We start from the raw sequence: 23,956 nt of genomic DNA, 5'->3' as shown, positions 1-23,956 counted from the left end.
ATTTCCTTCTCTTCACCAATGTGTTTTTTTTGAAATCAGTATTGAAGTCTTTTTGCAAAATACAATCGTAGACCTAGAGCCTGGAACCTGGACAAATGCCAATGGCCAGGTCATTTTTAATATGATCACAGTAGCAATACACAAAATTAGAATCTCAAATAAAGTATCACTTAGGTAGCACAGAAGGCTCTCTGAAATGTTAATTGATGTTTTGGGAAAAGAATCTGAATCATTATGAGCTAGAGCACTGCTTTGAGAAATCAAACGTTATCAAAGTGAAAACTGAAAGCCAAAATTTCATGGCTCCTGGTTATTCCACTATGAAAAACTATGACATCTTCCATAATAAGGAAATCATTTCTTTTCTTTTTAAATTTTATTTATTGATTTTAGAAAGAGAAAGGAAAGAAGAGAGAGAGATTTGTTGTTCCACTTATTTATTCATTCATTGTTTGCTTCTTGAATGTGACTTTAGACTAGAGGTCAGACCTGCAACTGTGGCATAGAAGGACAACGCTTAAACTAAGTGAGATACCTGGCCAGGACAATCATTTCTTTTCAAACCTTTCAAACCTTAAGAAAACTGTAACGAGCTGCTAGGTTTCTTCATACTAAGTATAATCTTGGAGATAAAACTGAAAGTCTCATAATTGTTAAAGCTATATATTTTATTAGAAATTTATCTTTTTGGTGATCATCGTCCTGATTTTAATCAAAGCAGACACAGAAAGATGAACGAAGATTTGGCTATTGTGACTTCTGTGCTAACAAATATAAATATAATTTAAAATAAATAAAATCAGTCTTTACCTAAATATTAAAAGTTGTATTTATTTACTAGCAGAGTGATATCAGAAAAACAGACAAAAGGGATAAAGTCTCTTAAAATGTTTATTTTTGTCAGAATAACTGACGATTTTCTGTTGTCTTTTGGTTCATTATTATAATAAGCATTTCCCCCCTTGAAAAATCCATCCAAAATATCTCAATCCTTGAGGTAAAGAACTTTAACTAAAATAAATCATCCTAATTTTTTTTAAAGAAATAAATTCTTAAAATTCCTTTAACTTGATAAATAGCAATAATCTTTTCTTGTTCTACTCTGGTGAACAAAAATGTACTTTACACAGCAAAGTATCCAGTCACTTATTGGCAAACCAAAGGTAAGAACTATTCATTTACATATTCTACTCAAACACAGTGCAATACTGCCATGTTCATATAGACTTTAAAAAAAAAACCTGTTCCCAACACTCTTCTGGCAAAGACAAGGTTTTGGAATGGCAAAAGCAACAGATGTTTTAGCTCTTAAAGCTTCGGAAGGGAATTAATCTGAGTCATCTTCATCAAGATATTCCTCAGCATTGCTTAATGTTCGAACAGCATCTAAAAAACAAAACAGAGGGAGAAAGCAAAAGAGAGAAATTAAAAGTTGCCTGGATTTTCTTTTCACTTTCAAAGCTCCTGACAATTCAGTAAACTGTCATCTTCCTTCAGACCCAACAAACTGTCATCTTCCCTTTTCCAAGGATCTTTTCAACTTTTATTTTTCAGCCTAACTGTCCAGTGTCTGCTGCCACAGAGGCTGACAAATACATTTGTCTGCATGTTTCTTAGACATGCACAAAAGTAAAGCTCGAGGTACTGAGGTACCATTACTCTTATCTCGTAAAAAATGCACCATGACCAATGGGGAACACACCAGAAGCCCCTCCCCTCTGACAACTGTGCTTCCAACCTCCCCACCCAATGACAAGCGCACTCCTGGCTTTAGTCAGTCGACAGCCTGTGGCCTTACCTGAAGGCAAGGTCACTGGGTAGAAAGGTAACGAATGAGGGGAGAAAGGAAAAGTAAGAAAATGAAAACACAGACACTTGTTTCATTACTGAACACACTGATAAAGTATACCCAGAAGTAAAAGATTGAAATAAAAAATAAATACAAGTTTTGAAATAGAAACAGCTCAACCTCATCCAAAGTAAAATCAACCTTGAACAGGGTTCAAAAGGAAGACATCAGAGCTTTAACTATTCACCTATTCAACTGTTTAGTCAAAGTTCTATAGCAACAGGTTACACTAGGTATAATTTTAGAGGGGAAACTTAAAGGCTCATATAAACACCTTGTTAGAGCTCAATAAATATATGGTACAGCACCCAGATCATCGTCTCTAAGTACTGTCTCCCCATAGCTCATTGGGGTATGACTAATTTCAAGTCTGGGACAGAAAACATAAGAAATGGACCAGGAACCACTTGTCATGCCACAAAGCAAGGATTCTACCAAAGACAGCATCACTTTAAAAGGGTTCAGAATCCAACCTGAAGAGAACTCCACTAGCCAAATATACCAATAAAGATACTAATTATAAGGGATTAAAATACATCAACTATTTCAGCACATGCCAGATGAAATCTGTTAGTCCCTTTTGAAGAAAGACAGGGAAATAGCATGTTATTTTGAACACTCTTAAAAGGCAAAAGTCAAGTCTGTATTCTGCTTCTGCTACATAACTATTCCTCTTGGTAACAGCTGATGAGGAGAAATTTTTCTTTATGGGATGTTCCAGCTAATAATGGAGGGAAGGAGTGGCAGAATTAGAATATCACCATTTTGCAACCATTAGTGAAGTAATGAATCTAAACAATGATCATCAGTGGATGTTAACATCATAGGACAAGTGACAACCAAGTATCACATATATGCCTCTGATGGAAGAACGTGATTTTCTTTATGAAGTGTTCTTTCCTCTCCCCCTAAGCTAGCTAGATCTAAATCTAATCAAACCTCTAGATCTAACATCAGTTGACCAAAATGCAGAAGAAAAGAGAACATGACAAACAACATCATGGGAATGCATACTTGCAATGCACTGGGAAGCTCAGGTAAACTAACCCAGTCTCTTTAATAAATAAATTACAAGGCTAAAAATGGGGAAAGAGGAAAGGGAAAGGAAACACTGATTTATGAAAAGAAAAAAAAAAAACCTAAGAGACATATCTATCAATTACCTAATTTGCATCCTGACTTATACAAATGTATAATAAATAGATAAATAAGTAAGCAAAGAATAAACAAACAGCTATAAGAAAAATGGCAAATTTGAAAATGATACAATATTAAGGACTTAATAACTTTGGTATGTTGCTGATATTGCAGCTTTTTAAAGAATCTTTTCATGTTTAAGAAAATGACTACTGATAAATAGGGAGGGACAAGGGAGCGTCAGAACAAGGGAGAGAGAAACCAGTATATTTTATATGAGAGAAGGAAAGATAAAAGAAGAACAAGTGCTGTACGCAGAACACAGGTCAACTTCAATGATTTTACTTCCAAATTTTTAGAAGACTCCAGATCAACTATGTTCTTCACCATTCTCCTTAAGAGAGTTCTGGAGACCTGGAAGAAATATACTGTGTTCTATCCCACACACACTCACAAACTTCAGGACTGGCTGCCAACTTTTAAGCTAAAGCAAAAAGACACATAGCAAAGTTCTTTCCCCTTCTACTTCGCTACAACAATCCTCCATTTTGCGGTATTTGAGATATTCTTTGTCCTTCAATGTTACTTCTGCACTTTGTTATAACCTCGTTTCTCCTGTTTGCAAGAGAAAGATGACTTGCCATGGTATAAAGTCTGACTGAATGGACCTCAAGAGACAGAAAGGAACCAGGCAAATATATTCCTTTTCCTTCCTTCCTTTAATAGACTGTTCTGAGGCACAGTTTCTCTGGAAACTTATAGGGACAAATACTGAGTCCTGAGCTATATCTCTTCATCACCTATCCTGGAGCATGACTAGCATGATAAAGTATCACCTAACAGCGCTTTGCCACCTCCCTACCTCAATTCCACTTTTCCTTGGTCTCACTGCACTGGGCTTAACATGTTCCATATAAGCATCAGCCCTTCAGATAGACAGATAGACAAACAGTAAATAAATAAATGGTGGAGGGACAAACACAATTACATGGATAAATGTCCCAGAAACAATATTAAAGCAAAGAAGTTAGACATAAAAAAGTACATATTGCTCAATTCCATTTCTATCAAGGTCAAGAACAGGCAAAGCTATTCTATGGTGAGAGAAGCAAGCATGCTGAGTGGGGCTTCTGGAGTGTGGGAAATGTTTTCTATCTTGATCTGAGTTTCTGGCAAGTAAGTGTACAAACAGTAAAAAAAAGTCATCATTTAATGTACACTTAGGATTTATGTATAATATTTTACTTAATGTACAAATATGACCCTGGCCCCACCCCTATATCCTAAAGTTACCCTCCATGGTAACTGAAACAGATGAATTATTTTGTCCCTATAAAAAATCCAAGATGTGCTTTTAAAAGTGGACAATATCAGAATATATCTTTTCCATACTGGCAATTAATTACATGGCCAATATTCAAACTGTCATTCCAACTAGGATCAAAATAGAAATTCAAACTTTTAAACTGGGTAATTGGAGAAATGAAGCAATAAAGAAAAAAAAAGGTAATGTGAAAGTCTAAATATGAACATTTATTTCTCAGTTGTGTGTGCCAGACCCCAAGATTACCTCCTCACTGAATCCCTTATCTAGTCAGTACATATTTAGGAAGGCAGACTACAGGCCCTTGGAGTGAACAGAGAAAAAAAGCACACACCTTCTAGCCCTGCTCTACAAATACCGCAAAGAGGTGAGGGATAAAGAGAAGAGTTTGCCACCTGCCTCTCTCATCTATTGTGCTGCTCATGTTGAGGATTCTGGGCACAGCTCCCCAGGGGCTAAGCAGGCTTGGTATTTTCCTTGCCTGTCAAGATCAAGCTCCTCCTACTATGCGGGAGATTCTGATAACCTTCAGCTTATAGGAAAGCTTAGTCCTTAGTCAGGACATTCTGAACATACCCACAGAGCAACAGGAAGTCAGGGGTGGAGAAAGGACGTTAAGTCAGAGTCCTACTTCCTGACCCAACCAAGGCAGCAAGGGTGAGGAGGTCCACCTCAAGTATCGTCTCTCCCACGTGACTGCAAACATAGCTGCTCAGTAAGGAAGGAAGTGGGAAGCACCACTCAGCTGGTAAATACTTCCTCACTCACTTAGCAGAAGCTATTTCATCTACGCAGGAGTAATTAAAGAAAGACTTGCCCTGCCAGTGACTACTCACAGCTTAAATAATTAAGACTCCCAACATGCTTAATAGTTTACATTATATATCTGAAGTTAAAAGAAATAAGAATGTGGAACAAATATACATCTGGAATAAAGGACAAAAAGGAACCATAGATTCATGAGAAGGGTTATGAGAGGAATCTGATGATAAGTAAGGAGGATAATTCTGGGAAGCCATGAGGAAAAGGAGACTGTGATATTTTTGATTGAAACAGGACACCAGGGGACTGACTTCACTTTGTTGCTTCTGCAAGGAATGGAATATGTATGGGACAGCATAATATTGCCTCTTCTCATAAATCAGAAGATACCTGTGGGAGAAATAAGTTTTCCCAGGGTTCAAAAGTTAATGAGAAATCAATTCAAATCATAAAAACAGAAATCAGTATCGCATCACACAAACTCTGAAAGTGATAATACTTTCAAGTTAAAATGAAATCAGATGCACTTGGCCTCTATAATGGAAATTTCTCAAAAGTTGTTTTGGTGATTCGCCACCAACACGATCAGTCTAACCTTTAGATTCTAAAAACACTAAGAAGGGTTGGAATGATGAGTAGCAATGCTAAAGACCTGGAAAACCCATTATACCAATTCTTTTCTTTTTAAAAAACAGTGAAAAATATGTATTAATTATATACTTCCAAGTGGTATTGAAGTGCCAAACATCATAAAGTAAAGCTTGAAAAGTAAAAAAAAGAGATGAGAAGTTCCCTCTAACCAAATCATCTTCCACCTTCCTTTTTTCTACATCTCAGGCTTTCTCAGGAGCAAGGAGACAGATGATGAATGAAGGGGGGCGCGGGGGAAAGATGAGGATAAGTAGAGTTCAAGGCACACACTCCCAGCATTTGTTTCAGGAACCACCTCATTAGCATGATTCTGGGGAGACACATTCAATAGGCTACATACTGAGAGGTCAAATAAACTTCCGGTCTTGGTCTCAGAATAGGAATCAGGAGTGATTGCAATCTGTCTAACATCTTTCATTTAACACCTCTTCAAAACAACCACACAAACCTTTTCTTTTTCATACCTATTCTCTCCCATCACTAGCTATTTTTATCTTTAAGAATGTACACCTAAACTTCATCTTTAAAAACCACCCCAGGTACCATGATTTAAATATTAAATGCCAAAATGTTTACAAAGCCAAGAATGATTCTGATTATAGTTTATTGATACCCTCATTTAAAACAGAAACAAAATATAATCATACAGCTGTTGCTTGCTTAAGTTAAAAACACTTAGCTCCATCCTCTCGTAAAAACGTATCTGAAAAGAGGAGATGGAGACCATGGTCCTCTGATAAGGACTGTAATGAAAGCAAGGTGATTAGAATTTGATTGTAAGAAAAAAAGAAATATACAAAAATCAATATGTTTAATTTGTTTCTTCAGATTTGTTTGCATGAGGGTATTCTGTGTCAGAGGCTCTGATTTAGACCAAGGATATAAAATCTAACTTCAGAATCACCTGAAGAATTTATCAAGAAAATTATTTTCCCAATACTAAGTAGATAAATCTTAGTTATGGCAGCACCATAGGAGACAGAGGGGTTTAAAACCAAATACCTGTTCCCTGTTTCTTTTTCAGGAGAGTTGCACAGGCAGCATTAGTAGCCATGTCCAGGGCCAGCTTGTTCTCATTGTTCCTTAAGTCTGTTCTAGCACCTTCCCCAACACAAGAAAAGTAAATTAGATGTTTTTGAAAACTAGAGTAGCAGCCAATACTCTTTCCACCAAAACTGATCACTTTTGGCAAAACTAACTGGAGATCTTTTTGGCCCAGAAGTAAGCTTTTTAAAAGCAGAAAAACTTTCTCGAACCAGTAATAGTGACGTATACGCTCTTATTAACCAATATCAACCCAATAAATTTAATTAAAATAATTAAAAATTAAAAAACAGTGATAGTAATAGTGTACTTGGCATCTTTAATCAGGGAGCTTGTTGCTGCACCTGTGATAATTATGCACAATCATAATATAGCCTTCCCCTTTAAGTCCCTATAGAATTTCATGTGAACTCTTCAGTGAGTTCACCGTCCCTATGGTAAATCCTAAGTCAGTTAGACCCCAATAGTTGATGTGCCTCAGCATGAGTGTATGGAGATTAAATTCAATACAATCCTTGCCTCTTATGTTCAAGAAGGTCTTTGGAAAAGACCATGTAGGCTGGGTATGAGGGTATTAATATTTTATATCTATAAATATACTCTCATGTAAATTAGCAAAATAGTAACATAATAAAACCCAGAGGCAATCAATACATAATTCCTGTAGCCCATCTTCTACACACTTTTTTCCTTTCTTTTGTTTTGTGTTAAAGATTACATCATAATTCATGAATCATCGTTAAATATTCAAAAATATAGAAGTATGCTGAACAAAACCGTATGTCCTGTTTCATCTCCCAACAAAACGACCTTTCCCCATTTTCTACCTTCTCCAGAGGTAACCATTTCCCACAGGTGGGCATCAGTTACCTTCTTTAGGTGCATGAATGCATTCACATACATATATGTACATACACACAAAGCCATACTACATGTATTGGTCTGTAATTTCATTTTTTAAAGATTTTATTTATTGTTTTATTTTTAGAGAGAGGGCAAGGGAGGGAAAAAGAGAGGGAGAGCACCATCAGTGCGAGATAAATTGGTTGCCTTTCTCACGACCTGGCCCACAACCCGGGGATGTTCCTCTGGCGGGGAATCTAACCAGCAACCTTTGGGTTCACAGGCTGGTGCTCAGTCCACTCAGCCACACCAGCCAGGACTCATTTCTTAATTTATGTACAACTGACATATAAAATTAGTTTTAAGTGTACATTATGAATCTATTTATATATATTGTGAAATGATCAACAAAATAAGTCTAGTTAACATCCTTCACCATACAGTTACAAAAAAATATTTTTATGTGATGAGAACTTTTAAGATCTACTCTCTTAGCAACTTTCAAATACGCAATACAGAATTAACTATAGTCATCATGCTGTATATTATATCCCCATGACTTATTTTATAGCTGTAAGTTTATACCTTTTGACCCCAAGATTTTTTTTAACTTAACAATTTATACTGGTACTGATTTCTTAGTAGTACAGATACTTAAAGTTCAATCTATTTAAATGTTTATAAGTATTTCACTTTGTGGATGCTCCAAATTTTATTTAATCACTCCTCTGTTGAGGGGCACTTAGGTTATGGTTCCTAATTTTTATTATCACAAACAATATTGCCATGAACCTCCTTGGAAACATCTTTGTGTATATATATTTCTGAAGGATGGTTTCCTAGAAGTGATGTTGAAATGTAAGAATATGCACATTTTTAACCCTGCTAGCTACTGTTAGACTGCTTCCCAAGAAGGCGTTCACAGTTTATACTCTCTGCCACAACGTGTGAGAGTGCCATTTGCTTTGCAACCACATCCTCTTCAACAACTAAAAACAAAGGTCCTAAAACTTAAAGGCACAAAAATATTAAGTCCAGAAAACAATAGTATGTTCAATTAGGAATATGGCAATCATTTATGAAAATCTTTCTCTGAGTAGAATTAGATCTATCCAGTTAGGGTTATATGGAAAACCTTCTCTCATTTGCTACAGGTCAAAAATTCTGAGAGTTTGCCTGGCTGGGTGGCTCAGTTGGTCAGATCGTCATCCCATAACATCAAAGCTTGCAGGTTCAATCTCTGATAGAGGAGTGTATGGGAGGCGACCAATCAATGTTCCTCTCTCACCTCTCCTCTCTCTTTCTCTCTCTCTCTCTCTCAAATCAATAAACATATCCTCGTGTGAGAATTAAAAAAAAATCCTGAGGGTTAATAGTTCTGTAACTAACAACTCTGACATGATTTCTGTCAGGGCAGAAAATGTTCAGAGACAGCAATGCTGAGAAGAAACGCAACAATTTCCTGTGTCCTTTTCAACCAATGCTGCCCAGTAGAAATACAGTGTGAATCATATATGTAATTTTCAATTTTCTAGTGGCCACATATTTTATTTTATCTAGTATATCTGAAATGTTATCACTTCATTATGTCACCATTATAAGAGTGATCATGGTATTTTACATTTTTTCCACTTATTCTTATAAATCTGCAGTGCATTTTACATTTATAGCACATCCCAATTGACACTGGCCTTATTTCAAGGGCTCAAGAGCACATGTGGCAGTGGGTGCCAAAGCAGGTAGCACAGCTCTCAGCGTAACCTTTGGGGGTGGGGGCAGTGGTGTTCGATCCATCAGACCTAGAGTTTACATCATCAACATACTTTAAATCAAAAACACTTCCTCTCATATATCCCAACACTACTCCAGAACCCTAAAGATAATGCATCCATACATCATGTGCCTGGCGGGGGGGCTCAAGCACCTTATATTATAGCCTTCTGGGCCAGGGTGTGGTACGGGAGATGTTCTTGGCTCTCTGTAAAGGTTAATTAATATTTGTGGGACAGATAGATGAACGGATGATCAGTCCATAACTTCCAAGTTCCCTCTGACTTGTGGAAAAACAGGGAATCAAGGGATCGTCTCTCATTCTCTGTACATCTAACACCTGCTCAGCTCACAGCAGGACATTGCAGCCACAGAAATCTTTCTTATTGACCAAGACTTTCCTGTGAGAACGGGGGCCACAGAAGCTTGACCCAGACAGCTTTCCCAGAGAGGACCTCCCCTGTCTGTTCATGCCTGCACACACACCAAAAAAACACATCTTTCTTCTAAGATCCTTTAATCCCACAGAAATGTACAATAAGTTCTTACTAAAATTAATATATGTAACTTTAAAGTTTACCACAGTTTTAAAACTAAAAACTTAGGCAAATCACTTCAATAATTCCATCTGTGACACAGACAGAGTAGAGGGTAAAAATCCCAGTTTTAAAATAAAAAGCCTAAGGAGCCTATTAGTCTTCCTATTCTTTCAAATGATATATTTAATCAGATGTAGTCTATTTTTCAGGCTAAGCAAAGACCAGATCAACACAGCACTTTACCTTTGGCCAGAAGCAACTCGACAATGTCTGCATAACCCTTCCATGCAGCAGCATGTAAAGCTGTGTCTCCCAACTTGTTCTATAAAGATAGAGAAAGTAGCATTTTAAAATTAGAGTGTGGACTGAAAACACACAGGAATTTATTTTAGGCTTACTCTAAGTCATATAAAATCCAAAGAGTGAAAGGAGACTCAAGAAATGAGAGAGAGAACAGGATGGAGGAATAGAAACTGCCATGCCAGACCCCACGCAGAAGTGCAGGCACTTGCAGAGGAAGGCACCAGGAGGAAGCAGATTCCCCCCAGAAACCTGGCATCAATTAGGAATTGGAGGTGCCCGGAGACACTGGAATGGGAAAGAGGCCTGAGGGAGAAAACAAGGCTACTGCAGGGAAGGGTTTGTAAGGAGTAACCCCAGAACCCCAGATCACCTGCGTCTCTCCTTGCTGCCAGATGACCCAGTACAGATATGCTAGAATTACCCTGTCAAGAAATTAACCAGATAGTTTCCAAGCTCGTGGACACTCGGACAAGAAAAGGTGGCAATGAGACCAAGAAACAAAACCGGGGGGGGGGGGGGGGGGGACACATGAAAAACCTAAAAACGGAGCAGTAAGACCACTCTCCCAGCAGTATGACCTCCTGCCCTAATGTGTACAGTCTAGCATGTACCCCAAGCAGGAGGCTGGAAATTACTTCTCTCGTGAAGCTGAACAGCCCCACATGCGAGGGAGGGAGTGAGCACTAATAATGGCTTCTGGGGACAACCCAGCAAAGCACCAGGACTTCACCACTTCACTCTATGGAGAAGCCCACCAGCCTACAAGCCCCACCAGCACACAGAGATTCCAATTTCACCCAAACATGAAGGATAAACAAAAACACTAGGTACCTGAGGAAAGTCTCCTAAATTTGAGGAAAGACCAAAACAAATAAATGAATCTCTGAGGAAAAAGACACAGTATGTGAATAGCAGAAAATGTTTTAAAAAGCTATAATTAACATCAGATATATAAGATGATATTGAATAATGAAACAAGAAAACAATGCTATTTACAATAGCAATCGAGTAAAAAAAAGAGCTTGGAGTAAACAGAATTCTAAGATGGCCCCCAAGGCTCCTGCTCCCCGGCGCACACCCACTGTATAATTCTCTCCCCTTGAGTGTGGGTGAGACCTGTGAATATAACAAAATATCACTCCTGTAATTAGATATCTAATCAGTCGATGTTCAGTTCATCAAAAGATAGATTATGCTGGGTGGGTCTGACCTAATCAGGTGTGTCCTTTCCAAAAGAAGGTATAGTGTCAGACACAATCTCTTGCTGGTCTTGAGAAAGAAAGCAAATAGTCATGTTGTGAACTGTCGATGAAGAACAGTGGTATCTAGAAGCTGAGGGCCACATTACTACTGGTACAAGAAACTCAATTCTCCTGGAAACCCAATTAAGCTTGGAATAGGATGTGAGCTCCATATGAGAATCCCACTGCAGCCAATACCTTGATTCCAGACTGCAAGACCTGAGCAGAAAACCCATCTCTGTCGTGCTCAGAATTTGGGTCTACAGAAAATATACGGTAAATGGTTGCTGTTTTAGGCTGCTATCTTTGTGATAATTTGTTACATAGTAATAGAAAACTTATAAAGAGCTCTGCATAATTAAAAGTGAGCAAAATAAAAGATGAAGATAAAAGCAAGGAAAATCTCAGAAACTCAGAAAATTGGAGGTTCAACCTAGAAGTCCAATATAACTACTAATGGACATTCAGAACCAAGAACAAAGAAAATAGTCAGAAAACTGACCATAAGAGCAACAATACAAGATATTTTTCCAGCCTAAAAATAATGCGGCATCATTATTGAAAAAACACCCACACTGAAATATTTTTTAATTAATTTATTTATTCGTTTACTTATTTATTTTATTTTTTTAGAGAGAGGGAAAAGGAGAATGAGAGGGAGAGAAACATCACTGTGTGGTTGCCTCTCACTCGCGCCCCCAACTGGGGACCTGACGTGCAACCTAGTCAGCGATCAGCGACACACTGAAATTTTAGAACATCAAAGTTAGAGTAAAGACTCCAATCAAGAGAAGCAGCAAATCACACACAAAAGAATGGGGATCAAAACGGAATCAAACGTCTTAAAGAGCCCCAGAGAGTAGAATACCTTAGAGGCATGCCTGCAACTGAAGGAAATCATTTTCAACCTATAATCTGTCAACCAAAAAATCAATACTGAGCTCCCCTTTCTCAGGAATCTACTTAAAGATGTTCAACAAACGGCAGACAAAGGATCCAGAAAAGTGAAGCCACGTACAGGAGACAGGTGAAGGACTTCCCAGGGAGACAGCAAAGGGCAGCACAAACCAAGCTGTCAGATTAGAGCGAGGACCGCTGGCTTCAGGAAGTATGATTCCAGGGAGAAAGAAGAAAGCAATTGATGATCTTACACATTATAGAAAAACATACCAAGAGAATATAGAAGTGTAAAAGTCTTTGTAAGATACCAAAAAAAGCTAATAAGTATATAAACAGTTATAGAAGCAATATTTAAAGAGCCATAAAGATGTAAGCAATATACAGTAATATAACCAAAAACTATAATATGATACACTGGAAGGACCACAGGAAGAAAGGTTGGGTGCTGGGGTGCTGGCAGATAAGAGATGGGTAGTTGACAAGCTTAAACCTTCAACTACCCGACAGGATGGTAAAATGCATATGAAGATGATAAATTATGAGACAGCCCCATAAGTATTTTCTTTAGTAACATGAAGGTAAAAAGAAATAGCTAAAAGCCAAAAGTGATATACAAGGAGGAATGTGGTAGGCATTTTGGGCTTTATACAATTTGAACTTTAGTACAATAATATTTTTTTTAACTATGTGCTTATAGTATTTTGGTTAAAAATTTATTAAAGATAATAAACAGGAAAAGATCAGTTCAAGACACAATGATATGATTTTTCATGCCCATATGCCGCACAAAGAAAAAAGGCAAGTGAGTTAAACGACTTTCATGTAAACAGTCTTACCTGTTGGTTCAGTTCAATGTTTGGTTGGGTAAATAGCATTTCTACTATATCTGAAATTCAAACAGAAAAAAATAATTTTTTAATAATGAGAAGTAGAAGTCTCACAAAACTAGGCATAAGTCTAAAGAATAGAATTTTTTAGATGAATCTTCAAGAAAATCCGTACAACCAATTTTTTAAATGTATCTAAATTGAAGACTTAAGACTTTAAAAGGTAGAATTATTTAAGGAAATTTTTCTTTCCAAATATTTTGGCTTTTGCATTTTCACATGACATTTATTATAGAAATATTTTTACATTTGCTATGATACTTAATATTTATGTCACTAATGGGTGTTTATTAGCTAAAATAAAATGGGTCTCTTTTGGGTGACAATCAAAAATTTCCCTTTTGCTATGCTATTTAATTTATTGGGTTCTTTGTTTCTCGTTGTTGAGATTACGTTGTAGTGTTGAAGAGAGAGATGTAAAGAGAGTCTGAAATACATCTAGGAATTCCATTTGTCATTATTACTATTGGTTATAACAGAATCACCAACTGAATCACAAACTTAAGCAAATGCTCTTTCTCCTGAATCTAACAGTTTGCACTAAACTTAAAATGTGTACCATAAAAGCATATCATGGAAAAAGCTGTGCTAGAGAAGTCACTTCTGTCCCTTTTTTCTATAAGATTAGATAGTGGGGTTTGTTTTTATATTACTGTTGTCTTCCTGTAACTTTGCCCAGTCTGAGAGAGGAAAGGAAGCTTCCACTCTTTCAAGTCAAAGAGATTCATGTATGGAGGCTGACCAATGACATTCAACCTACTGTGTAATAAAGAAAGCTTCCAGGAACAAGGCTATTGGCTGATGTTCCAAAGGATTTGGAAAGCATAACCAATGTTTTTTCATTTCTGTAAATCTGACTCCCCTACATAAAGCACATTTTTCAGTATCATAGACATATATGGTAACAAACAAAATGTAATACCTTTGTGACCACCGTGACAAGCCCAGTATAAGGCAGTGCTGCCAGCTTTGTCTAAGCCATTCACACCGACTCGGTTCTCCAGACACTCTCTCAACCAGCTCAAGTTGCCTGAAAAAATTTTACATATATAAAAACAAAAGAAAAGGATTTTGTTTTTTGTTTTGCTTTTAAATCAATTTCATCCTGCATAAATTTCCATTTGCAATGGATTAAGCAGCAGGTCTGAAATTAAGACCTACCCAGTAATGCATTTATTATGGTACATTTTGCCTTCCAGTTTACTAATGGGAAGCATTAACATCAATTTTTAATAGTAGGCTAATGGGAAGAGTCGCCTAAATGGGTCTGCTTAAGGTATTTTTACTCTGTAAAAAAAAATACATATAAATATATATGTTTTCCTTTGTGAATTCCCAAAACTTGGCAGGGCAGGGGACAGTCAATCCTAAGAACAAGGAGAAACTACTTATATTCATATTTAAAATGCACTTTCAGTTCTTACAAGAAACACTAAATAACTTACTCAAATATGCTACTCCTATATGTTAAAGTATAACCACTGATTTAAAATCCTCTGGCTAATGCCCTAAATACCTAATTCACAAAAAAATGTTTTAAATGTCAGTTTTGTTGTTCTACTTAGGCACAATCCTAAACCAGTAATTTTCTTTTGCATATTCAGATTTAAAAATGATCTAAATTAGCTTAAAAGAGAGCTCCCTGAGGCCTTGCAAAAACTCCCCGCACAGGGTTTCTCATCAGCAGTCCTAGTGACATTTGGGGTTGGAGGCTTCTTTTGTTATCAGTGCAATCTTGCACATTATAGTACATTCAGCAACACCCCCAGCCTCTACTCAAAAGATGCCAGTGGCAGCCCCCCAGTCATGACAATCAAAATGTCTCCTGATATTGTCAAATATTCCAGGGTACGGAGGGAGGACTGACTCTCACTGGAGAAGCACTGATCTATAGGATAAAGCCCCGGGTACAAGCTGCATCCTACCAACAGGAGTTGCTGGCTCCCACCCTGACTCCACCCTGACCACACACACACCATCAACACTCTCCTAAATGCTCTTCCCCCAAGAAGCCCCTACCCTCCTGCCTCCTGTTACTCATTCTGGCCTCTACAGCCTGTTTAACTTAAACACACTTCAATTGCTGTACATATCACACCATCTGGTTCTGTTATTCCATCTTTCCCTTTCCAGACCTTGAGCTCTGGAATCGCAGACCCTGCCTTTCCACTTGCCACGGAGCACAGGTATGTAAGGTCCTCAAAAGTGTCCGTGACTGATATTTTAAAGTTAAAATTATACTCATCCGTCCAGGATAACAGAAGACAAAACAGAGATTGCCTCTGGGGGAGGCAGGGATTTAACTGGAAAGAGAGCTTCCTGGAATCATAGAAACGTTCTGGTTAGATCTTATCTGGGTATTGGTTACCTGGGTGCATACATTTGTCAAAAGTCCCCACACTATATTATTAAAATCTGTGTGTGTCACTGGACTGTGTATCTCAATCAAAAAGAATCACACCTACCTCTTTTTGCAGCTTCATGCAATGGATTGTCAATGGATTCTGCCTGCTCAGCCACTACATTAAAAAGAAAATGTACAAATCCAATGTTGAGAATGTCACCCAAGTGGTTCACTAAAGCCTTCACAGACCCCCAGCTTCCAGAGTCCCAGAGCTTTCTACAAATCAGCTTCCTTGACTTAATGTGGAAAAAAATAGCAGAAAGTCAAACTGATGTTTCCTGCTTTAAAAGAAGCTGGGTTATGTGTTCAATAAAACCATGCTAAGCAATATGACAATAACACAGAAATTAACTGGATGTATAAACAAAATAATCAGATCAATAACCTGCACACCAGTTTATTCAAGTATTTAATTAACAAATTTTTTCACAAAAATGCAAAAGAAAGCATCTGATGTTCATTTTTACATTCTGTAAAAACACCCCATAGGAAGATGGTTGAAAATAATTGTTTCCCTTGTGTGGGTGGGAAGTGCAGGGGGAGGAGCTGGGGAGAGGAAAATATTTTGCTTCCTGTATTCAGAAAGAACAATGAGTATACCTACCTGCCTCCAAGGCAGGCAAGTTCACTGTGTCCTAGAATCAGCAGGAGTGACAAGACTATTGTTCAAATGAGACTTCAGACACACACCCTCCCTCCATAAAGGGCTGTAACTGGACACTCCCTTAGCTATCTGGGATCCGAAGCAACAGAGGAACATTTTACACCCTCGGCGTCCATGAACATTTTACACCCTCAGAAATGAGGTATATTTGATATTTCAGAGGTTAAAGCAGTGTAAAAATGCTTAATCTTTTTAAATCCAGAATGGTATCACTCTAAAACCAGGGCAGGTGGGGCCCCTGTGTTGGACCCCAAGCCTCAGCTCCTTTCCTCCCCTCTGCTAGGAGCTTTTAAGGTGCCTTCCTTGAAATTTTCTAAGTTCCCTTCCAGTCCTTGGAACCTGTGCCTGATGCCAGCCAGCCCTATTGATTTAAGGCTTCATCTAATGCTAAAGCCAAAAGGAACCTTAGATGTTTCTCTCCCTTTTTCTCCCTCTCTTCTCCTCTCTCTGTGAGTAAATAGATGTTTAAAATAAATTTAGAAGTGATTTAAATCAAACTCTCATTACACAGATAAGGGACCAGTCCCGGAGGTCACAGTCCCTGGTTATTAGGAAGTGGGAAAAAAAGGATTAAAACCCACGGCCCTTGTTTATCAATCCTATGCTCATTTTACCTTGCTGATTTCTAGAAAAGTCTGTCTTGTCCCCCCTAACTAGAAGTGAGTTTGTGGTAGGGGTCACATCTCTCTGCTCAAGCTCCCCAAACTGCCCCTGATATGCATTTAATGCACATCACTGCCCCAAACATGAATTAAAAAGGCAGGGTTACTTCGTCAGAAAAGAAAGCACTGGTCTAAAACAATCCATGAAATTTAGTTTAATGGCAAAAAAAAAAAAAAAAAGTTCTAAGAGTTGAATGAAGTCTTTTCAAGAATGCTACACTGCATTTTCTTAAGCCAATGAGTCAAGGATCAAGCACTTCTAGTGTCCGTGACCATTTTATTAACAGGAAGCTCATGGAGGACAAAATGTCCTTGACTGGCAAGGATTCCATTGATTTCTCAGCCACAGCAGCAAGCAGAGAGCCCTCAAGAACCATATAATTGAAACTGCAGAGTATATCCAAAGTACAGCCACAGCGGCCATGCTTACCATAGTTGCTTGGGATTAGTCCAGTCCTGCCTTTGGAGGTGCCTTTCCACCAACTGGTATCACTCTGGGGAAAGAAGAGTTAAGTTAAGTGATACCAACTCCAGTTTACATTCAATTACTTTTAAAAAGCACTGGACTCTCGGAGTGCACCTGCTCTACAAAATGTCCATCCACCCTGTCACAATGATCAAGCTTCCTCACTCCCTAGTTACAATGTCCATTTCCCTTATCACTAAAGTACAAATATTCACACATCTCTCTGCAAAAGTCAAATACACTTCATTGCAGAGCCTCAACAATCAAACAAATCACACAGACATAATACAAATGAAAAGAAAAAAATTACATTTAGTTTATATTGACTATCTATAGGATTTTTTTGTCCAGTCTAATTTTTGTTAGTGTAAAGATTTTTCGTTTGTTTTCTAAAGATAGCTTTATTTCACCTTTATTTTGGGGGTAACTTTTCATTACAGAAAAACCCAAACCTACATAAAAGTAGAAAGAACAATCTAATGAACCTACATATACCCATTTTCAATTGCGTGAATTATTTACTTATGGCCAATATTATTCATATATACTCCTACCTACAACTTACTTCCCCTCCAGGTTATTTTGAAATAAATCCTAGACATAATATTATTTCATCTATAAATATTCCAATATTTATCTCTGAAAGAGATAACAACAAGTGCTGGCAAGGATGTGAAGAAAGGGTAACCCTTTCCCTCTGTTGGTGGGAATGCAGACTAGTGCAGCCACTGTGGAAAGCAGTATGGAGATAGCTCAAACAATTAAAAATGGATCTGCCTTTTGACCCAGTGATCTCACTTCTGAGAATATATCCGAAGGAAACCAAAACACTAATTTGAAAGAACATAAGCACCCCTATGTTCATTGCACCTTTATTTACAATAGCCAAGATACGGAAGCAGCCCAAGAGCCCATCAATAGATGAGTGGATAAAACAACTATGGGATATTTACACAATGGAATACTACTCGGCCATTAAAATGAAGAAAATTTTACCCTTTGCAAACAGTATGATGGACCTGGAGAACGTTATGCTAAGTGAAATAAGCCAGAGAAAGACAAATGCCATATGATTCTACTCATGTGTGAAATCTAATGAACAAACTGAACTAACCAGCAAAACAGACAGACTCACAGATGGAGAGCAGATGACAGCTAATAGGGAGAAGGAGGTTAGGGGGTGGAAGGGCTGGGCAAAAAAGAAGAACTCATGGGCATGTACAACAGTGTGGTGATTGCTGGGGGGAGGAGGATATAAGGGGACTAAATGGTAAGGGAAAGGATACATAATAAAGATTAAATCAAAAACGCAAAATAAATGCTGACTATTTTCCTTAACAGGTGTCAGAATAAAAAGTTGGTTCCCTGTCATTCTCCCAAGGTGTTTGATAATGTTGTTTTAAAATATCATGAGGAACTCATAATTTAATCATAGTAAATGTGTTTCAATCCTTGGGAATTGCTGCTCTTACCAACTGCTCAAATTGCCCTACCTTCGGCTAGTGGCAGCCTCTTCCATTTAGTGCTGTGCCTTTCAAATGTGACCCTAAGTAGTCTTTGGTAGCTTCCTTGCTTTCTAAAAATAAGATGTTTGGGGATTCTCCTGCACCTTAACTGCCCCTGACCTGGTACCAACATTTCTCAAAGAAGCCTTTTTCCTTTTAATGGGAAATAACATAACATTATTGGTTGATTTTTTTTCTGGGTCTTTTCAAAGTACAGAGCAGGAGATATTGTTTTCTTTTATTTTAAATAAAATACAACATCCAATTCAAATGCAGAGCTACAAGATTTTTACCTCCTCTCATTTATCTTACATCTGTGTATCCTTTCTTGCAGGCTGAAAAAACCAGGTTTCAGTATCACTGACCTAATGACTCCTTTGCTCCACCATACACGTGCAGCTATCTCAGAATAGCAATACCAACACTTCCCAACAAAATCATGCTTAAAAACAGTTTAGAATATTTTTGGCAGTTGTTTTTGTCCTTCATCTATATTCTACTAGAGATGTTCAGTTGAATTATTGAGTTTTAAAGTCACTTGGAATAGTTCCTCTCTGTGTGGTTATACCAATTAGTTGGCGTACAATTAAGTTTATTTGATTCATGCTGCTTTTAATTTTCAGGGATTGCTCTTTACCAATTTAATTGTATAACTATGCAAAAGTTTACATGACTCCAAAGTCAGATCTCTAAAAAAATATGTTTTAAAGTCTATCTTCCATCTATGTTCCCTCTACTCTATTTCCCTCCCCCCCGCACAGAAGAAACTATATTTTCAATTTTATTTTATGACTCCTCCTTTGCCTTTTTATTTTCAGTTGAAGAAAATAGGTATATGTATATCCTCTCACCCTTTCTTAGATAAGTGAAAACATACTATCTACATTTTTTTCATCTTGCTTTTTTTTCACTTAAGTTACTCCACAACAGATATAGTCCTTATTCTTTGTAGCTGCATAATACTCCAATATAGCAAAGTTTATTCAACTAATTTATTGATGGACATATGGGCTATTTCTAATCTTATGCTATTACAAACTGTACTAAAATGAATAGACTTAGGCATATGTATTTCTGTATAGATACACATTTAAATAATGTACAATGTTACAGCTATACAAAATAGTGTTATATTACACATCTTCAATTCATACATGGTATTACAAAATTTTAGCTGGACTTACCATGTCAGTAATGTAGATGATATCACCTTCCTCAAAGTACAATTCATCTGGCTAAAAGAAAAAAAAATGGTTAAGTTTGACTCCATGTGATATTTTCACCAACTAGAATACAATGATTATGATAATCATATAAATTTCAAAGGGTAAAGTATCCTTATAGACAATATGGTTTTAAATTATATAAATCATTTAACATAACATTATTAACATGAAGTAGTAACTCACACAGTTCCAGACCATAAGCAGCTCAAAGGGATAAGTTGATTACAATCAGTATGTGCTCTGGCTGTACCAGCCAAATGTCTGACGCACTCTGAATACAGCCAGGCACTTTAATTAAAACATCTTTTTCCCCATCAATAGATAAAACTTATAGGCATGACCTTATGAGCAAATAGGATGATGTCTATTCAGAGCAAGTTTCAGATGTTGAGAAATGTTTATGTTGTCATGTTGAAAAAAATGTAAGGCACAAAATTTCACATAAGATCACAATAATGCATGAAATATGTATAAAAAATTTTCCAAGTTTTATTAATATTATTACTTTGATAATTTCAGTTGGAAAAATATTTTTTTAAATAAGAGGCTTTGAGGTTTCTGATTATAGTTATTCTTCCATAGAAGTAAAAATTATGCTAGTGAAACAAATTATTTCATCCATTTCTTTTTTTCCTCTCTCAGCCACAGACTAGGGTAGTAAATATGACTCTGCACTAGTAATTAATTTAGTTTCAAAGCTGATCTATATTATTATTATAACTATTTCCCTAAATATAAATGAAGAGTATAGCAACTATACCATGTTTTAAATAACCACAATATATGAATATTTAGATTTATTACAAATTCAAATATAAAAATTAGCAAATAATGATAATACCAAAAAAAGGCTGAGTTACTGAAGTATTTGTTGCAGTTACACTTTGATTTACAGAGACTAGACTTACACATAGCACAAGCTATGCAAAATTAGTTGAACCTGTGTTGACTTGATGATATACATTTTAATATTATAACAAATAGGCATTTAGGAAAATAAAAGCAAGCCTTCTAAGATTTCTCTAATTATTCTCTAAAATGTTGTGATGACCTATTATCAATATGACTACCAGTACGTAATGGATAGAGAAAGTAATTAGGACAAACTATTTCCTTCTGTATATCCTTCTCACAGAAGCCAGAAAGGGAACTCGCTCACACAACAGATAGCATCCCCATGACACGCAAGGTCAGCCTTCACTGTCAACACCATGTGACTATCTCTCCTTTAGATGACAACAGGGATGGGAGAAGAAAATGAAATAGGATATAAGGAAGTAAAGAAAGTAGAATACATGTGAAAATGTGGCACTTCTCTGCAGTGACTCTAAGTTTCCCAGAGTTTTGAAAGAGCTCAGTGCTTTCAAGAGATCGTTCTGGTTTTAGAGACATCTCGGGCCATTCTCATTCTGTACTCCTCTAAGAGCTAACCCTGCTCACTTATATGTAACAATGAATCCTCCTCAATCAGTGCTTTCATTGAAATTAAGGAGTCATCTCTGCCTACAGTTTTGGTCTCCTTCTAAAACTGTATAAGTCAAGTCTGCAAAATGTTCTCATTTAATAAGATCATTCACCCTTTGAAGCAAAAGTACGTTTTGGAAAAGTATCAAAAAACTAAAAAAAAAAAAAATGGCATGCACAGGCACACAATCCCTATGATTAGTCTTTCTCATAAAAAAGGGAGAGGGAGCGAGACACACACAGAGAGACACACACACAGAGAGACAGAGAAAAAGCCCAGAAGAATGGATGCTGAATGGGTACGCGGTTTTCTTTTGGGGTGATGGAAATGGTTTGGAACTAGACAGAGGTGGTGGCTGACAACACTGTGAGTGTACTAAATGCCACTGAATTGTTCACTTTAAAGTGGTTAATTTTATGCAATTAAAATTTTACCTCAATTTTTAAAAAAGCAATAAAAGCCAAAGGCAGTCAAAACTCAATGTCTGTTAAGTAATTCTTGTCCTATATAGTTTGATTAAGTGACATTTGGAAAATGTCACTAAATGCAGCCATTTTGATACTCCCCAGTGTGCTTTCAGTTTGGTTTTTAAAACCAATGGCTGCTGTTCAACAGTGGTGTTTGCCACAAGCCACGTATTAAGTCAGACATGTTTTTCAACTGAGGCAACAACAGCAGGTCAATTTCAGTAAGGTATAAAAAAAAGGCCTTACTATTGTTTTCATCTTGATAAAGGAAAGTGGACAGTTTTTTTTTGTTTTTTTTTAATCAATAGCTCCCAGACACACAATGCTACTTACTACCTATAAAGTATCTTCTTCCAAAGAAACCAGCACAGTTTGTCCTAACAGAGCTAAGGAAGTGACCTACCAAATTCTTCAGACTGTTGGTGGCAATACAGACAACAAGGTAATTTCATGACTTTAAAACTTGGATCAATTTTACCTACGATAGTCACACTTTCCATTAAGGAACCACTTGCTGAACACTTAATGTAAATTGTTCGATGAGGATCTACTTTTAAATTCTTGGCATCATACTCATGGAACAGAAATGGGCAGATAAGTGACACAATCAAGCAAGCATTTCTCAATTTCCAGCTTGTTCTTTGGTTTTTAACCACATTCCTCCTTTCCTCTCTCCTTGAAGAACCACAAGGTATCAGAACAAGTAAGTTATTGGCCACTGGGATGTTATAACGATGAGTACAAACTTGGTAATACATATACTCATTTCTGTTCCATATATTCTTGGTAACATACAATTCCCAAGGCATTAATTTTTTGGTTTATGCAAATATATACTTTATAAAAAAATTTTTAAAAGACTGTGAGATACTTTTAAAATTTTTCAGATTTGTCAACCTGGAGCCTCAAAAATTAATAAAAAGGAAAAAATAAGTCAAGTTGACACAGATATTTTAATTTAACATGTTATAGTATTATTATGGCCCAGGCACTGGTCTAGACACTTAACAAATACTAACAAATGGAATCCTCACCAGCAACACTAGGAGGTGGGTTCTACCCTCATCATCACATAGTAGATGAGAAACTTATCCAAGGACACAGGTGAGATACATGGCAGACTCAGACTTGAACCATGACAGTAAGATTCTGGAGTCCCTGCTCTTCACTACCCCTATGCTTTCTCTCGTATGGAAGGGTCATACATAGCCATTACTGGTCATCACAGTGTCCTGACCTGGTTAAAGAGCAGTGTCCATGGGAAATATGTTTCCCTCACTCCCACCCCCACAGAATGCATTATGACAAAACCAACAGCAGCACCTTATACTTGCAAAGCATACTTAACCCCATTTGATCCTTATAACAACTCACTAGAGAAGAGCTGATCATGGGTATGATCTCCTTTTCACAACCAAGCTCAGAGAGGTTGAAGAACTTGCCACAAGTCACATAATGAGTGGCAGGGCTGGGTTCCTACTTCAGACTATGAAATCCCATTCTAGGGCTCCTTCCTCTACATTTAATGCTATAAACCCAGCAAAGCCCAGCAAACATTACATGATAGAGCAGGGTCTTTCTGGTTTCTCTTTAGAAATTAATACTACACTTCCAATATATAGGAAATGCTGTTCTTTGTCTTTGCGCATCTTTACACTGGTCTATCCAGTCCAGTCAGGTCTCTGTATCACACTACTGCATTGGGGGTTGGGTGAGAAATAAGAATGACCTTGCCTGCAAGCAAGACGGAGAGAGGAGATATAGGTTGGCAGGAAGAACCAGGAGCCATAAGCTGCCTGGTATTCTACTTGTTCAGTGGATACCAAGAGTGGAGTTGGGCATTACCG

At 37.2% G+C, this 23,956-nt stretch overlaps 1 protein-coding gene across 2 annotated transcripts in view; it reads right to left on the bottom strand.

The window, feature by feature from the left end:
- Positions 1-873: 873 nt before the first annotated feature.
- OSTF1 (osteoclast stimulating factor 1) overlaps positions 874-23,956 on the bottom strand; it is a 50,595-nt gene continuing 27,512 nt past the window's right edge. For both annotated transcript variants that reach the window (XM_090274183.1, XM_090274182.1), the window contains exons 3-10: positions 20,136-20,186; positions 17,411-17,474; positions 15,716-15,769; positions 14,173-14,280; positions 13,200-13,249; positions 10,163-10,241; positions 6,726-6,824; positions 874-1,386 (exon numbers count right to left, since the gene is read on the bottom strand). In XM_090274183.1, coding sequence (XP_090130309.1) covers positions 1,328-1,386; positions 6,726-6,824; positions 10,163-10,241; positions 13,200-13,249; positions 14,173-14,280; positions 15,716-15,769; positions 17,411-17,474; positions 20,136-20,186 — 564 coding nt within the window. In that variant the 3' untranslated portion in view covers positions 874-1,327. The remainder of the gene's footprint in view (positions 1,387-6,725; positions 6,825-10,162; positions 10,242-13,199; positions 13,250-14,172; positions 14,281-15,715; positions 15,770-17,410; positions 17,475-20,135; positions 20,187-23,956) is intronic.

This window comes from Furipterus horrens, unplaced genomic scaffold, assembly GCF_987537825.1.
Source record: "Furipterus horrens unplaced genomic scaffold, mFurHor1.1.pri manual_scaffold_4, whole genome shotgun sequence".
In the NCBI taxonomy this organism is placed as follows: Eukaryota; Metazoa; Chordata; class Mammalia; order Chiroptera; family Furipteridae; genus Furipterus; species Furipterus horrens.
Note: the sequence above shows the minus strand (reverse complement) of the source record. Positions and strands in the feature narration are given on the sequence as shown.